General features: G+C 44.0%; 1 protein-coding gene across 1 annotated transcript; it reads left to right on the forward strand.

Annotated features, from left to right (window-relative positions):
- Nucleotides 1-6: 6 nt before the first annotated feature.
- DBI (diazepam binding inhibitor, acyl-CoA binding protein) lies at nucleotides 7-2,971 on the forward strand (the record flags this gene model as incomplete). Its single annotated transcript, XM_085310180.1, has 3 exons — nucleotides 7-169; nucleotides 1,390-1,452; nucleotides 2,673-2,971. Coding segments are annotated over 3 exons (300 nt in total), but the record flags the coding sequence as incomplete, so codon positions are not given.
- Nucleotides 2,972-11,870: the final 8,899 nt, after the last annotated feature.

The following is an 11,870-nucleotide window of genomic DNA, read 5'->3' on the forward strand; positions in this document are numbered from 1 at the left end:
GCGGGCTGCGGGGCCGCGGGGGGCTCACGGCGGCGCTGCTGCCCTCCGCAGGCCGCGTTCGAGAAGGCGGCGGAGGAGGTGAAGCAGCTCAAGTCGCAGCCGACGGACCAGGAGATGCTGGACGTGTACAGCCACTACAAGCAGGCCACGGTGGGCGACGTGAACACGCGTGAGTAGCGGGGCGCGGTTGCCCGAGCGGTTCGGGGAAGCTCTGCGAATCCGTTGTGCAGACGTTGGTGTTCGGGTTTTGGAGCCCGCTGTCGGTTCGTGCTCCGCCGCTCGGACCACGAGTGACGTTGGGAGCGAGGCCTGTCCGCGGAGCACTGGAGTGCGTGGGGCTGGGAAGGACAAAGGCCCTTCCCCCGGGGCGCCGGTCTCCTGACCGGGTAAGTTTCCTGGGTGCAGGCGGCAGTCAAGGCTGGCAGCGGCGTGTGCTGGGAGTGTAAGTAGGGGCACGCGCAGGGTCTCTCTGAGACGAGTGGCCCTGGGGACAGAAGAACTGAGCTTGGTCTTCAGACCTGACCCTTTTAGCGTCGTTGGAAAGCAGCATTATTAACGCTTGCCAAGGTGAAATAGTTCTGCAGAGCTGCTAGTATACCGTCATTTATATAAGCTTTCTTGTGAGGCAGTAGCTAACAGGAGTTGGCTAAAAAAGCAATCTGTATAATAGTAAGCTGGAGGTTTTCTTTTGTTGGGAGGGGTAGAGCTGCCAACTAGCTTTGTAGGTTGTGCTGCCATGTGAGCAGTGCCAAGGGTATTGCTCTGACTAATGTACAGGCTACTGTCCAGTTCCATTTATTTGGTAATCCAAAGGATTGTATTTAAGATAGCAGAGAGGTAAAAACGCAAATGAATTTACACGAAGAATGATTGCAGACACTTTCTTCTGTTTTTAGCTGAAACCRTCCCTAGCCTAAAGTGAAGTTATAATTCAGTGCTTATACCCCTAGGATGATAGAAYACATGAAAAACTATGTTAAAAATATTATTAACTTGGAGATAATGAGTTCGAAGCTGTACACTACTGACTTCTGCTTCACTTTAGAGCTGATATTCTCTTATCGAGTAGCATTCATGTAACAAATCTCTTCRGAAAGTACAGTGATTAAACAAAATCAGACTATGTGGTGCTCTTCTGTTCAAGTGTTACTGTCTTAAGGGAACTTGGCAGAGAATAACCTCTCTGTCACCACCAATAGCATTATAGCACGCTCTCTTCAGCATCAGAAGTGCTCTCCTTTCCTTGCAGACCTCACCATGGTAAGTCATTTTAGTCTGTGGTGGTTCAGAGCAGAACTGCTTTCAGGAAGGGGCTGGATATTATCTGTAGCCMGGCCCTACAAACTAATTCTGCTGTTAATCCTCTCTTTCTCTCTCTCTGTCTCTCAGAGCGCCCTGGTATGCTTGACTTCAAAGGCAAAGCAAAGTGGGATGCCTGGAGTGCATTAAAAGGTATCTGCTTAAAAAATAGGGAGGTGTGGGGGAGATGCTGGGTAATTCAGCRTAAAATGTACTGCCTGTGGAATACCTTTGCCTTGTAAGAAAGAGTTAAACTACACCAAAATGCAGTCTGAGCTACATGAATAGCTTTCCTGTAATAATTGTGGATGGAGTAAGTGCAAGTAATAGACTGTTCTGTTGCTATCTGTGCAGGTGTAACCTTGATTTGGAATGTGTTTTTCTCATGGCTGCTGATCATACTTGTTTAAAACTTTGATACTAGGTTCACAGCCAAGTAACACTCTTAGCTTGCTTGCTGTCTRTTGCGTGACGGTAAATGCTATAGCAAGGAATTGTAACTTGCATGAAAAAGGCATCTTAATGCTGAAGTAGTTACARACTGGAATGACCATATGCTTGAGAGAGATACTTYYWRWWWSKCTSAGMSWWWYWARAAGTAATCTGTACAGATGTAGAATGACAGGCTGAAAAATATATCTACTTAAGCAGGAAGTTACTGCGTTGCCTACCAGCTGTCTGGCTGCTGTATTGTTCTCCGAGCTAACTTTCTGCTATCTGGCTGCAGCAGGGRTTGTTTTGGTGGAACACAAGAATTGAGTTATGATTCTATAGTTGAGAAAAAGGCAAAACAGGGACACTGCAGCAAGTAAYGTTCCAAAAAGTTGTTTCTTTAGTAATAACTTGAGAATGCCTATGTAAATTGGCAATATCGAGCCTGGATATAAAAGTAGGGTCACAACTGAAAAAATGATCAAAAGTGGATCTCTGATAGCCAGCAGAAGTGGGCGTAAGGTGGCAGCAAAATTATGTTTATGCGAGRGAACAGCAGATTGTGTAAATTTACAGATGATCAGGCCATGTATAAATCAGCATGGTTTGTAAGTGAATGCATGCATCAGCTGGATTTGCTTAGCCTAAATGAACAATCTTCACTATTGCATTTCTAGTGGTATTGATTTAGGGTCTTTGCTAGCCTAGAAGTGCTCTTTGCAGGGAGTGAACCAGCAGAAAACACAGCCAGTGTGAACTAAGTTTGTGTGGAGCAGATGAGCCTGTGACACCATGTTGTTGCAAGGCTTTGTTGTCTCAGGATCTGTGTGTCCTGGRAAGAGTAAAGAGTATATTCAGGGAAGAGCTGCCTCAGGGAAGCTTGTAGGAGAAGAGTGGGCTGCTGTGTCTGTTCTGACTACCTCCTGTGTTATGTGTTTCAGGAATGTCCAAAGAAGACGCAATGAAAGCTTATGTAGCAAAAGTGGAAGAACTTAAAGGCAAATATGGCATCTGAGGACTGGATATAGCAACCATTTTCACATCTGCAACATGCCTTATCTCTAATACTGTGGAAAACTGATTACTGAGGATAACTTTAAGTAGCTAGCGTACTATAGTCTGTTTTCGTAATGCCCATAGTACGGTAGGAATTACATACCTGTCTAACGTACTGATGTGTTACAGTATCCTCTTGTGAATGAAATAACCTGGAACTCATTAAAATGCATTTGGTACTTTAGCTGTTGCAATCGTCATCCCTCAGAAATTATTGCAAGTTCCTCCCCACTTCAAACAAGGAGACGCATCCCTTAGTTGCTGCGTTGCAGCCGTTGACCACATCTTTCCAAGGCTAAAAGCGAGGGTTTAGCTCTAACCTCTCTAGTCGTCCTGCCACTAGGGGGCCTCGGTACCCTGCATTTCGTGCGATGTGGACCCCTGTTTAAACCCGTGATGGCTGATCCTGCTTTGCCTCCTTGTCATGGAGATAAATGACAACCCGCAAAAGCCAGAGCTTAAAGTTATTGTGAGCGGGTTAGGTCTAATGCCATATATGCTAAGAACAAGGTGTTGGATATTTGTTGCCTGGRGCTTTCAGAGGCTTGTTGAACAATCTCAAATCATCCTCTGTAGTACACATCTTGGAGGTGTTATCCCTCAGCAATACTGTTGAGGTTCTGGAGATAAGGCAGTTAGTCAACACCTGAACACAAACCCTTTCCTGTGAAAGAAATGTCTGTGGCAAACTAAGCTGTCTGTGCCCCTGAATACTCTATTGCCTGTAACTACGGAATACTTGCAATTACCTGAGCTAGCATATAGTGAGCCTACAGTGACAAATAAACCAAGTATAAACTGGTTTAGCACTTACAATGCTGTTGAAATGGGAAGTTTAAAATGGTGATCAACAAAAGTTAAAACCATCAGGTTTTGTAGAAAACTATTCTCTATTACGCCTTTAGCTATTTCTGACTGCCAGATCTGCTGTATTAGAGTTGCTTATGCTGTAAGGAGAATCTTTACTTTCAAAATGTAAAACCCTGAAATATTCTGCTATAGGACTTWTGAGAAMAGGCACAACTGTTTATGGGAATAARACATTCCAACTCCCGCTATACAGTTAGGTATCTATAACAGATGAGGACTTCACATCAAGCTGCCTYCAGATAAGCAATTTATGTCTAAGTACATGGAGGTGAAAGCTATCATTATTATCTGGCTAGCTAAATACATAGTTCTTTATGTTATACATGCTGTACTGTGTATAGCTCTAACTTGTATTTTCTTGTACATTGGTCAGAGGTGGACATGAGTTTACTTCTGATCCTTTGACAAATTACAAACTTCCACCTCTGTTAGGTTTAATTAAAAAAGCTCTTGGAGCTGATTCCTCCAACATATTTTAATGGGATGTTGAACTGAGAAAGGTTTGTTCCTTGCCCTTGCAAGGCAAAAAGGTGGCCTATTCCTSTTCTCCCTTATTCTTTTATGTACGTAATGTAAGCATGCCTTTTTTTTCCCTTCGCGTCCTCTGTTAGTTGCTTGATATGAAGTGTTGAATATGTTCAYGCTGCAGAACAGAGGTAGCAGCAGTTACTGAGCGTAAGGCAAGATGGGTTTAGCTCTTTGTCAGCCCTGAATTCCACAGCTAGCTCCATCTTCACAGCTGTGTTTTGTGAAGCCAGTTATCCTTGGGGGATTTGACTGACTGTAGCAGAATGTAACTCGTACTAGCGAATGCTTCCGCTTCAGCTCTTATTTGCTGGAAGCTTACCTACTGTGAACATGCAGGGTTTTGCTAACGTGCTTTCTGTCAAAACAGGTATTTAGCTTTTCCAGAATTACTGACTGCTAAAACAACAGAATCGGATTCTGTCTAAATATTGGGCTGGCAGTAGGAAGAACTATATCCTATTCCTAATTCTAGTTTAGGTTTCCTGCGAAACAGTGTAATTAAAATAGTGCTGTTCTCTTTCCTCATGCCTGTCTGGCATTCGGGGAACAKTTAGTATACATGTGGTGCTTATCCCGGAGAAGACTTGGTCTTGGCCAGGCTTTATAAATAATGTTGTTTACCAGTCTCTGTAAGTGACAAACAACTCTATCTTGAATATCTGTGTTTGGGTGCTTTATTTTTACCATAGTAATATATTCCTGCTTGCAGCTTCATCTTCTTTAAAAAGTAACATCACTGCAGCTCTTGCTACTGAATCTGCCCTTGGCTATCAATTGCACAGTTTAGAAGTACGCTGAAAAATTCAAGTTTTAATGGAAGTAAATGCTGTGCAGTAAGGGACTTCACAGGTGGCGTTAAGGCAGAAACAAAGTTACTGATGTCTGTGCACAGTGTAGATGATGAAAAGAAACAAAAAWTGGTTGATGTGCTTGGAAATTGTTACTGAATGAAGCACTTCCTGGATGCTACTGGCCTCTTTTATGGTCTTTCTGTCTTCAGAAATGCTGTGATGCTCATGGATACTGCTGGAGGGAAAACACTGAAAAGGCTGTGAACTGAGTCAGTGAAGTGGTGGTCTAGCAGCAGGGTGAATGTCTCTAAAGGCACGGGTTGTTTGTTCTGAATATGCTGCCAACTTGCTATATAACACACGCGATGCTTGCTAGTACGWAGCACGGGACTCCTGGGTGGCATAAATAACACTCTAGCAGTAGTGATGTGGCCAGGATAGTTTAAGGACACTCACAGATTTGTAACTAGAGGTAATATTTTTTATTAAACTATTAGAGTGGTAAGAATAGCCATTAAGATATACAGCCCGTTTKGGGGTTTGAAACGGAAGCAGCAGGTCTCAAACCAAAATACAACTTGAGAACAGTTGCTGTATCTGTAATAAGGTTCTCTGGGTGCAAAGGAACAGGTGCTCTCGGCGAGCAGGGGGCTGCTCTGACACCCGTCCAGGGAGCTGCTGTTTGCCCTGTATTAGATCGGGGAAGGGAGAGCAGCGTTCCGACCCCCGCAGCGCTTGTGCAGGGGAGAGGACGTGCTCCGAGGGAAGCCTCGCGCGCAGGCGGCGGAGGCCAGCTGGTGTACATGCACTCTGAGCTGGTTTGCTGAGTTTGCAGAGTGCGCAGACTGCAATCTGGACTTTGGATATGCCARTGTTACCTTGCGTGTGATAAGACAGTGTTCCGTCTATCGCTCTTCTACCATTAGTGCTTGCACAGAGAAATTACTTGAATGGTGCCCAGTGCAATTAGAGATAAGCTAGAAAAGGGATGTTTTTTTCCTTGTTTTTTTTTTCTTGTGGGTTTTGTTTGCCCTTACTGAAGACGTGTGAACGTGCAACACTCAGAGTGCAGATTTAACAAATACCACTGTATCAGTGTGCTGCTTAAGGCCAGTAATAGATTAGCAACCTTGAAGTTAAGTTTTCTGTTTGACTAAAAGGTGCTCCAAGGGTGACTGTTTTTCTGTCAAAACTCTTCTGTCCTAATCCAGAGGGATCATGTTTCACAATACAAGTATTACTTGAACCTTTGAACTTTTTTGATTTTGATTTGACAGTTTAAAATAAATGACAGTTGCATTTGTTGTTTATAGTGTARGCGCTTGTCCACCCAGTGTTGAGAGCCAACTATTCTGAGCAATACCAGTTAGCGTAGATGCCCAGTCATCCCACTCTTGTGCATATTGGTGGGATCCATTGTGGATGGGGGAAGGAGAAAAATGGAAAATGCATTTCAGCTTAAATTCCTAAATGCCACGACTTTAACACAAAAGGGGGTATGCAGTCTTCCAACTTGTTGAAAYTACTCAGAGCTAAGACAAGTTAATATTACATACTTGTAACACTTGGAGTAAGAGTCATAGTAATGAACTACAAAGTRTAAGTTTGTAAAATAGAAATACAACAAAAGAATATGGAATCTGTTCCATCAACATCYATGTCCCACGCACATACCCCTAAGGAACATTAATTATCTCCAGATTGAGCCAATCTTCAACTCCTAAGCTGAAGTGCAAATAAGACCAATCCATTCTAGGTGTGAGCCACTGTCTCCAGCTTTATAAAATGRTGTGCCTGTATTCCCTCTAGGGCCAGCATCTATGCCAAGTTAAACCCAGCTGGAATGAGTTATTCTGGAGTAGAGCTTTCAGGTGGAGCTTGCCTGCAGCAGTCTCTTTTAACTCTCCCACTTTGCTTATGGCRCCTGGACTTCTGGCTGGTCCTACCACATGTCCATCTGTCTTCAAGGTCTGGGTGCTAGAGCACTTGTTACTGCTGGGTCATCTTTTAACATTTTTGCTATTCAGTGTAGTTTTAGAGCAATTCTATGTTACATTAAGAGTACCCAGGGAGGTACAGAGTCTTTTTCAAAATCATTTAATATGTCTTGCCTCTAATGTCATTTGAAACTTTCCTATACTTGGGGGAAAAAAATGCCTAGACTATTGGAAAAGCCATGCATAAATACAGTACATTAATAAGGAGGGACCTGGGGATATGATAAAGTGTGTCTGAAGATCCCAGGGCCCCTTGCAATCCTGAAATATCTGGTCAAAGTTCCTGGAGCTTGATAAGTTTATGGAAGAGGTGATATGAAAAACAGCCTGGAAGTGGAATCAGTGACTCAGCAGATCCCCTCCAATCTCTGTGCTAGGGTTGGATCTGTTTTAGCTATAAGTACTGCTACTGCACTGAAGTGCAGTAATAAAAAGAGTCCAAAGCCCTGACAAACTGAGAAATCATGTGATATCTCTGCAAAGTCCTATTTAAGTCATATATTTGTTCTCTGTTTTCAAGACTGGATTGCCTCAAGCACATAATTCCACACCCTGGCAGGAATAAAAATATTACCTAGTTAAGATGGCCAAGGAGGCACCTTGTTTGTCTCCCCTAGACAGTGTAGAACAGGGAAGGAGACCTGYACAGGGAATCGGTTACATTAGTGTGATTTGAAGTTCTTACCTGTACGGATGAAGGCTACTCACGCCCTGAACTAATGAGAAATCTGTGACGTGATAAAAACGTAGATGGAAGTCTGGGATTCTCTGCCGTCTTCATCAGATCTGTACCCAGAATGATTKGAGGTTTTCAGAAAGACAGCTACGACTGACAAAACTTAATGCTATTGTATTTAAAATAAAGATGAGAAGTAGATGCAGAAACGCTGGGACTGCAGAGACCTGTGCAAGACGCTCGCTCTGTGTTCCCCACAAGGCTGAGGTGGTAGTATGCCATCTCTAACGCTGCTCGAAGGGGTTTTGAATCTTAAAGGTATGCTCACTAGTTTGACCCACTTGATATTTTTAACTCTGGTATTTAATTGCATTGATCTGAGTTTCTACTGAGATAAACATATATAAGACAGCGGAGAAACCAAATAATCTGTTCCTCCACGCCCGCTCCCCAGCTTGCATTGCACTGAAGTACGGACCCATTTTTTTTTTTATCAGTGATAAAAGTGCTAGAGTGCTGTTTTCTGTCTTGTATATATATATTTCAAAGCATCAATTTCTGCTGTGATGAATGCACACCAATATTTTGCAGATATGTCCTGAGCCAGCCCAACTATTGCCAGAGGCCCCTGGAAAGGGCCGYGTCCAAAACAGAGCAAGCAAGCAGCTAGTGCGAGGTCTCTGAAGACGTGCAATGTGATGTGAAGGTAGGTTACACAATAGTAGTATCTAGGTCCAGAACCTGATCAGTGGTGAGAACTTTCTTTTTTCTTTTTCCCCTAGAGCGTAAAGCCCCATCCTTCTGTTTACAGTCTCCCTCAGTTGCTCTAGTTTTTGTTTTTCCTTTGGATAATTGGGGTGGGTAGGAAAGGGAAGGGCTGGGAGAAAGCCAGGATGGACCAGCATGTTATCAACGTTTCCAAAGCAGTCACAGGAGCCTTAACAGTTGCTGTTTGATTTGGATGAGCAATAGGATCAGAAACCTCYCTGGCCTGTATTGCCTGAACTTTTGCACGTGTCCAGCAGTAAACGGGAGAGCCTGGAGCTGCAATGACAAGTGACAGCTCCGGGCCAGGCAGCTACCGCCGGGCTCCCCGTGACACAGGGAAGGGGTCTGGGCAGGAGGCAAAGCGAAACCATCTGGTGYGGGAGCTTTCTCCGCTTACACGCTCGGCCGCCTCTCTCCTCGTGTCAGCGCGAGGCTGTCGTGCCGGCTGCCGCGGCTCGCCGCAGCGCCCGGACAGCTCTGAGCTAAAGCGCTTGTGACAAGGGGCCGGTCCGAGCGGCACCGCCCTCGGCACGGACCAGAACCGCCTTCTGTCACGTATTTTGCCTGGGGCCGGCTCGCCGAGGGTGACCGTGCCCGTGCTGGCCGAAGCTGCCTGGCTCGAGCAGTTTGCCAGCAGCTTGCTGGCTTTTCACCCTGCTGCAGAAGCTCCGTTTTAGTGCAGCTAGGGTGCACCCAGCCGGAGCTGAGCGCGGCCTCTTGAGCGTGTGTTTTCAGTTTCTTGCAAAAAACGCTGCAAGGGGACAGTGGCACAAGACTGTCAGTTCTTACTCTTYCCTCGTAACATTTTCTATATTCACAATTTTTTTTTTAGCAGATACAAAGAAAGCCATTTTGCCTTTCATGCAGGCCTTGGGCATCTCCTGAAGTATCAGCCCACAACGTACTGGAGGTCTTTTGTCTCCAAAACTGGGACAACTTCTGTCTGGAAAGACATTTTGAAATAGGAATCTGATAACAAGATTTAAATTCCTAGCTGCACCAGTTGCTCTTCCAAGAGTTATAAATGCACGATCAGAAAGACTTTATTTTTTTCAACAGACAAATAAATGCATTTATAGAAGTAACCAACTTAAAGATTAGAAAAGCCCATACTGCAGGGTATATATTGGGAGAAGTAGGAAGAAATCCTTTCTGTTGCATTAGCCATCAAGTACCGTGCAGTGTCCTGTCACTTGTGTCATTTCCAGAGCGTTGTAGTTTGGGTTGCTTTATAATCCTGAGGGCAGAATTTGTGATTTATCATCGTTCGGCCTTTGTAAGGTGCCCGGTAACCACTGCTTCACCTCAAAGCAAAGGACTTTCTCCATTAACCGTTTCCTAAGCCACCCGGTGGCTCGCAGAGCTGCCGGTCTCGACGGCTCGCACGGCTTCTGCAATCCCCGTAGCTGGAAAAGATTCCTCGGCGTTCAACTTCCTCAGTGTAAATCGACCAGACTGAACCGTTCCTGTGTTTTACAGCAATCTGTGATAATTGCCATTATTTATGAACACATTTCCCTGAAATTTTTCTCTCCTGGGAGAGGATGTGAAATAACCATTTAAATGGAGAAAGGATTTTATAAGCAGAATACTGAAAGTGGCAGTATACCGACTATTGCAGACTGACACAGCTGAACCAGTAATACACTTGAAGTACATTGAAGGTTGCTTATGATGTTAGGATGTAGGTTAAAAAAGGTCAGGTAAAGAGAAATTACTTTTCTATTGTTCCTTTAAAAGTATTTTCTTTCTATTATAAAACACTATTTTCATACAGTTTTCCACAAATAGTAATCTTGAGGCATTTTTTCACAATGTATCTTTCCTTCTAGCAATTATTTCTTTGAAAAGAGGGRAAATCTTAGGGGTTTTTTAGTTAGGAGACAATGAAAATAAATAYATGTTTCCATTTGAACAAAGTGCAAGGTTCTAGCAGTATAAGGTTGTATGTCTTAAAAAGAAGTACAAAATGAAAATCCAGCTGTATTTAACATAAGGTATTGCCAACCAAGCAATAGCAGAAGCAATTCTGCTTTATTCTGATATTAATTACATGTAAAGTTTCATCCTGGTATACATTTTATGTTTGGAAAAGCTGAATTAAATACAAAATATTAAAGCAATTTTTGTTTGCAGCCAAAGTAACARAAAAGAAATACAAAAACAACGTCGCTAAACCAGTCCCTTTGCTCAAGGAACCAGCCTGGCCGTAACAGCTATGAAGGGAGCTCAGTCTGGATCAGAGCAGTTTTGGTTTCCAAAATAAYCACCCAAGTTCCTCATTCTACGGGGATTTATGCACGCGTTTGCTCATGTGAGCTTACCACTGCGTTTCACAGCAAAACCATCTTGGTTCAGCACTTTGAGAAGAAATCACCATGCTGCTAAAGCCATTAGGGTGACTCACGTGTTTTTTTTTTTTTTCAAGTTAGACCCAAGCTTAATAATTTTGCTAATTGGGGGCCAAATTGCCTAAACGCTTTGCAGGATTGAGCCCACGTTACAGAAGGCGCAGGTCATGTGAGTGTTTTTGCCAGATAAGACCAGTTTATTTTGTCTGGCCTGCGCCGGCATTTGCTTAGCGCGGTTATGTGCGAGCAGAGTTTGTTCACTTCATCCAGCAAATGAGACAACACCAGCTGCTTGCAATTTTCAGCCAAAAATAAATAAATATTCTTCATTCTAGTGCTTGGAAGTGGAAAAGCCCAGTAGTGAATGTAGCCATCAGTCTGAACACTGCAATTTGGAAGTGTTATACGTTTTCCTTGTCGAATGAATAGCCAGGATGCAGTATATCCCGTCTTCTGAGGAGCCTAAATTAAAAGGGCTGTGGGGAGCATCTAGTTTGCTAGGTCGGAAAGCGTGCTCAGAGGACAAAAAATGTTGCAGAGCACAAAGCTAGAGGAGAAGTTTTAACAGACACTGCAAAAATTTGCCATGTGTTGCAAGTGGAAAATACCCAGTCCAAAATTTAATGGAACCATAATCCAATCGTGTGCACACCTCTGAAGAGAAACAATTAAAAGATTTTGCAAAAAGAAAGACAAAGGCCAGAAGTTATTGTAAAAATGTGAAATAAGTATTCTTCAGAACTCCTCCGAGAAGAAAAACACTAAAAAATACTACAGAAAACATTGCCAGCCATGTCATAGCAGATACATATGTATTTGAAAGGAAACACATAGAAAGCCCTTGTACGACGGTTTAGGGATTAAAATAATAAGCCGGAGAGTCTGCAGGGATGACCGGTTTGCTCAGAAACGGAAATCGGAGCAAGGGTAAAGTTACAACAACCTCCGCGGGGGCGGCGGAGAGCCTTCGCCCTCCCTACGGGTCCGAAAAGGAGAACGGGTCGAGCGCAGGCTGGGGCCGGCGGCCCGGCAGCGCCCGCCGGAGCGGGGCTTTGGGGCAGAGCGGGGGTCCGGGGCAGAGCGGGGGGTCGGGGACAGAGCG

The sequence above is a fragment of the Rhea americana genome, unplaced genomic scaffold (genome assembly GCF_003343005.1).
Source record: "Rhea americana isolate MKP2758 unplaced genomic scaffold, rheAme1 scaffold_313, whole genome shotgun sequence".
Lineage (NCBI taxonomy): Eukaryota > Metazoa > Chordata > Aves > Rheiformes > Rheidae > Rhea > Rhea americana.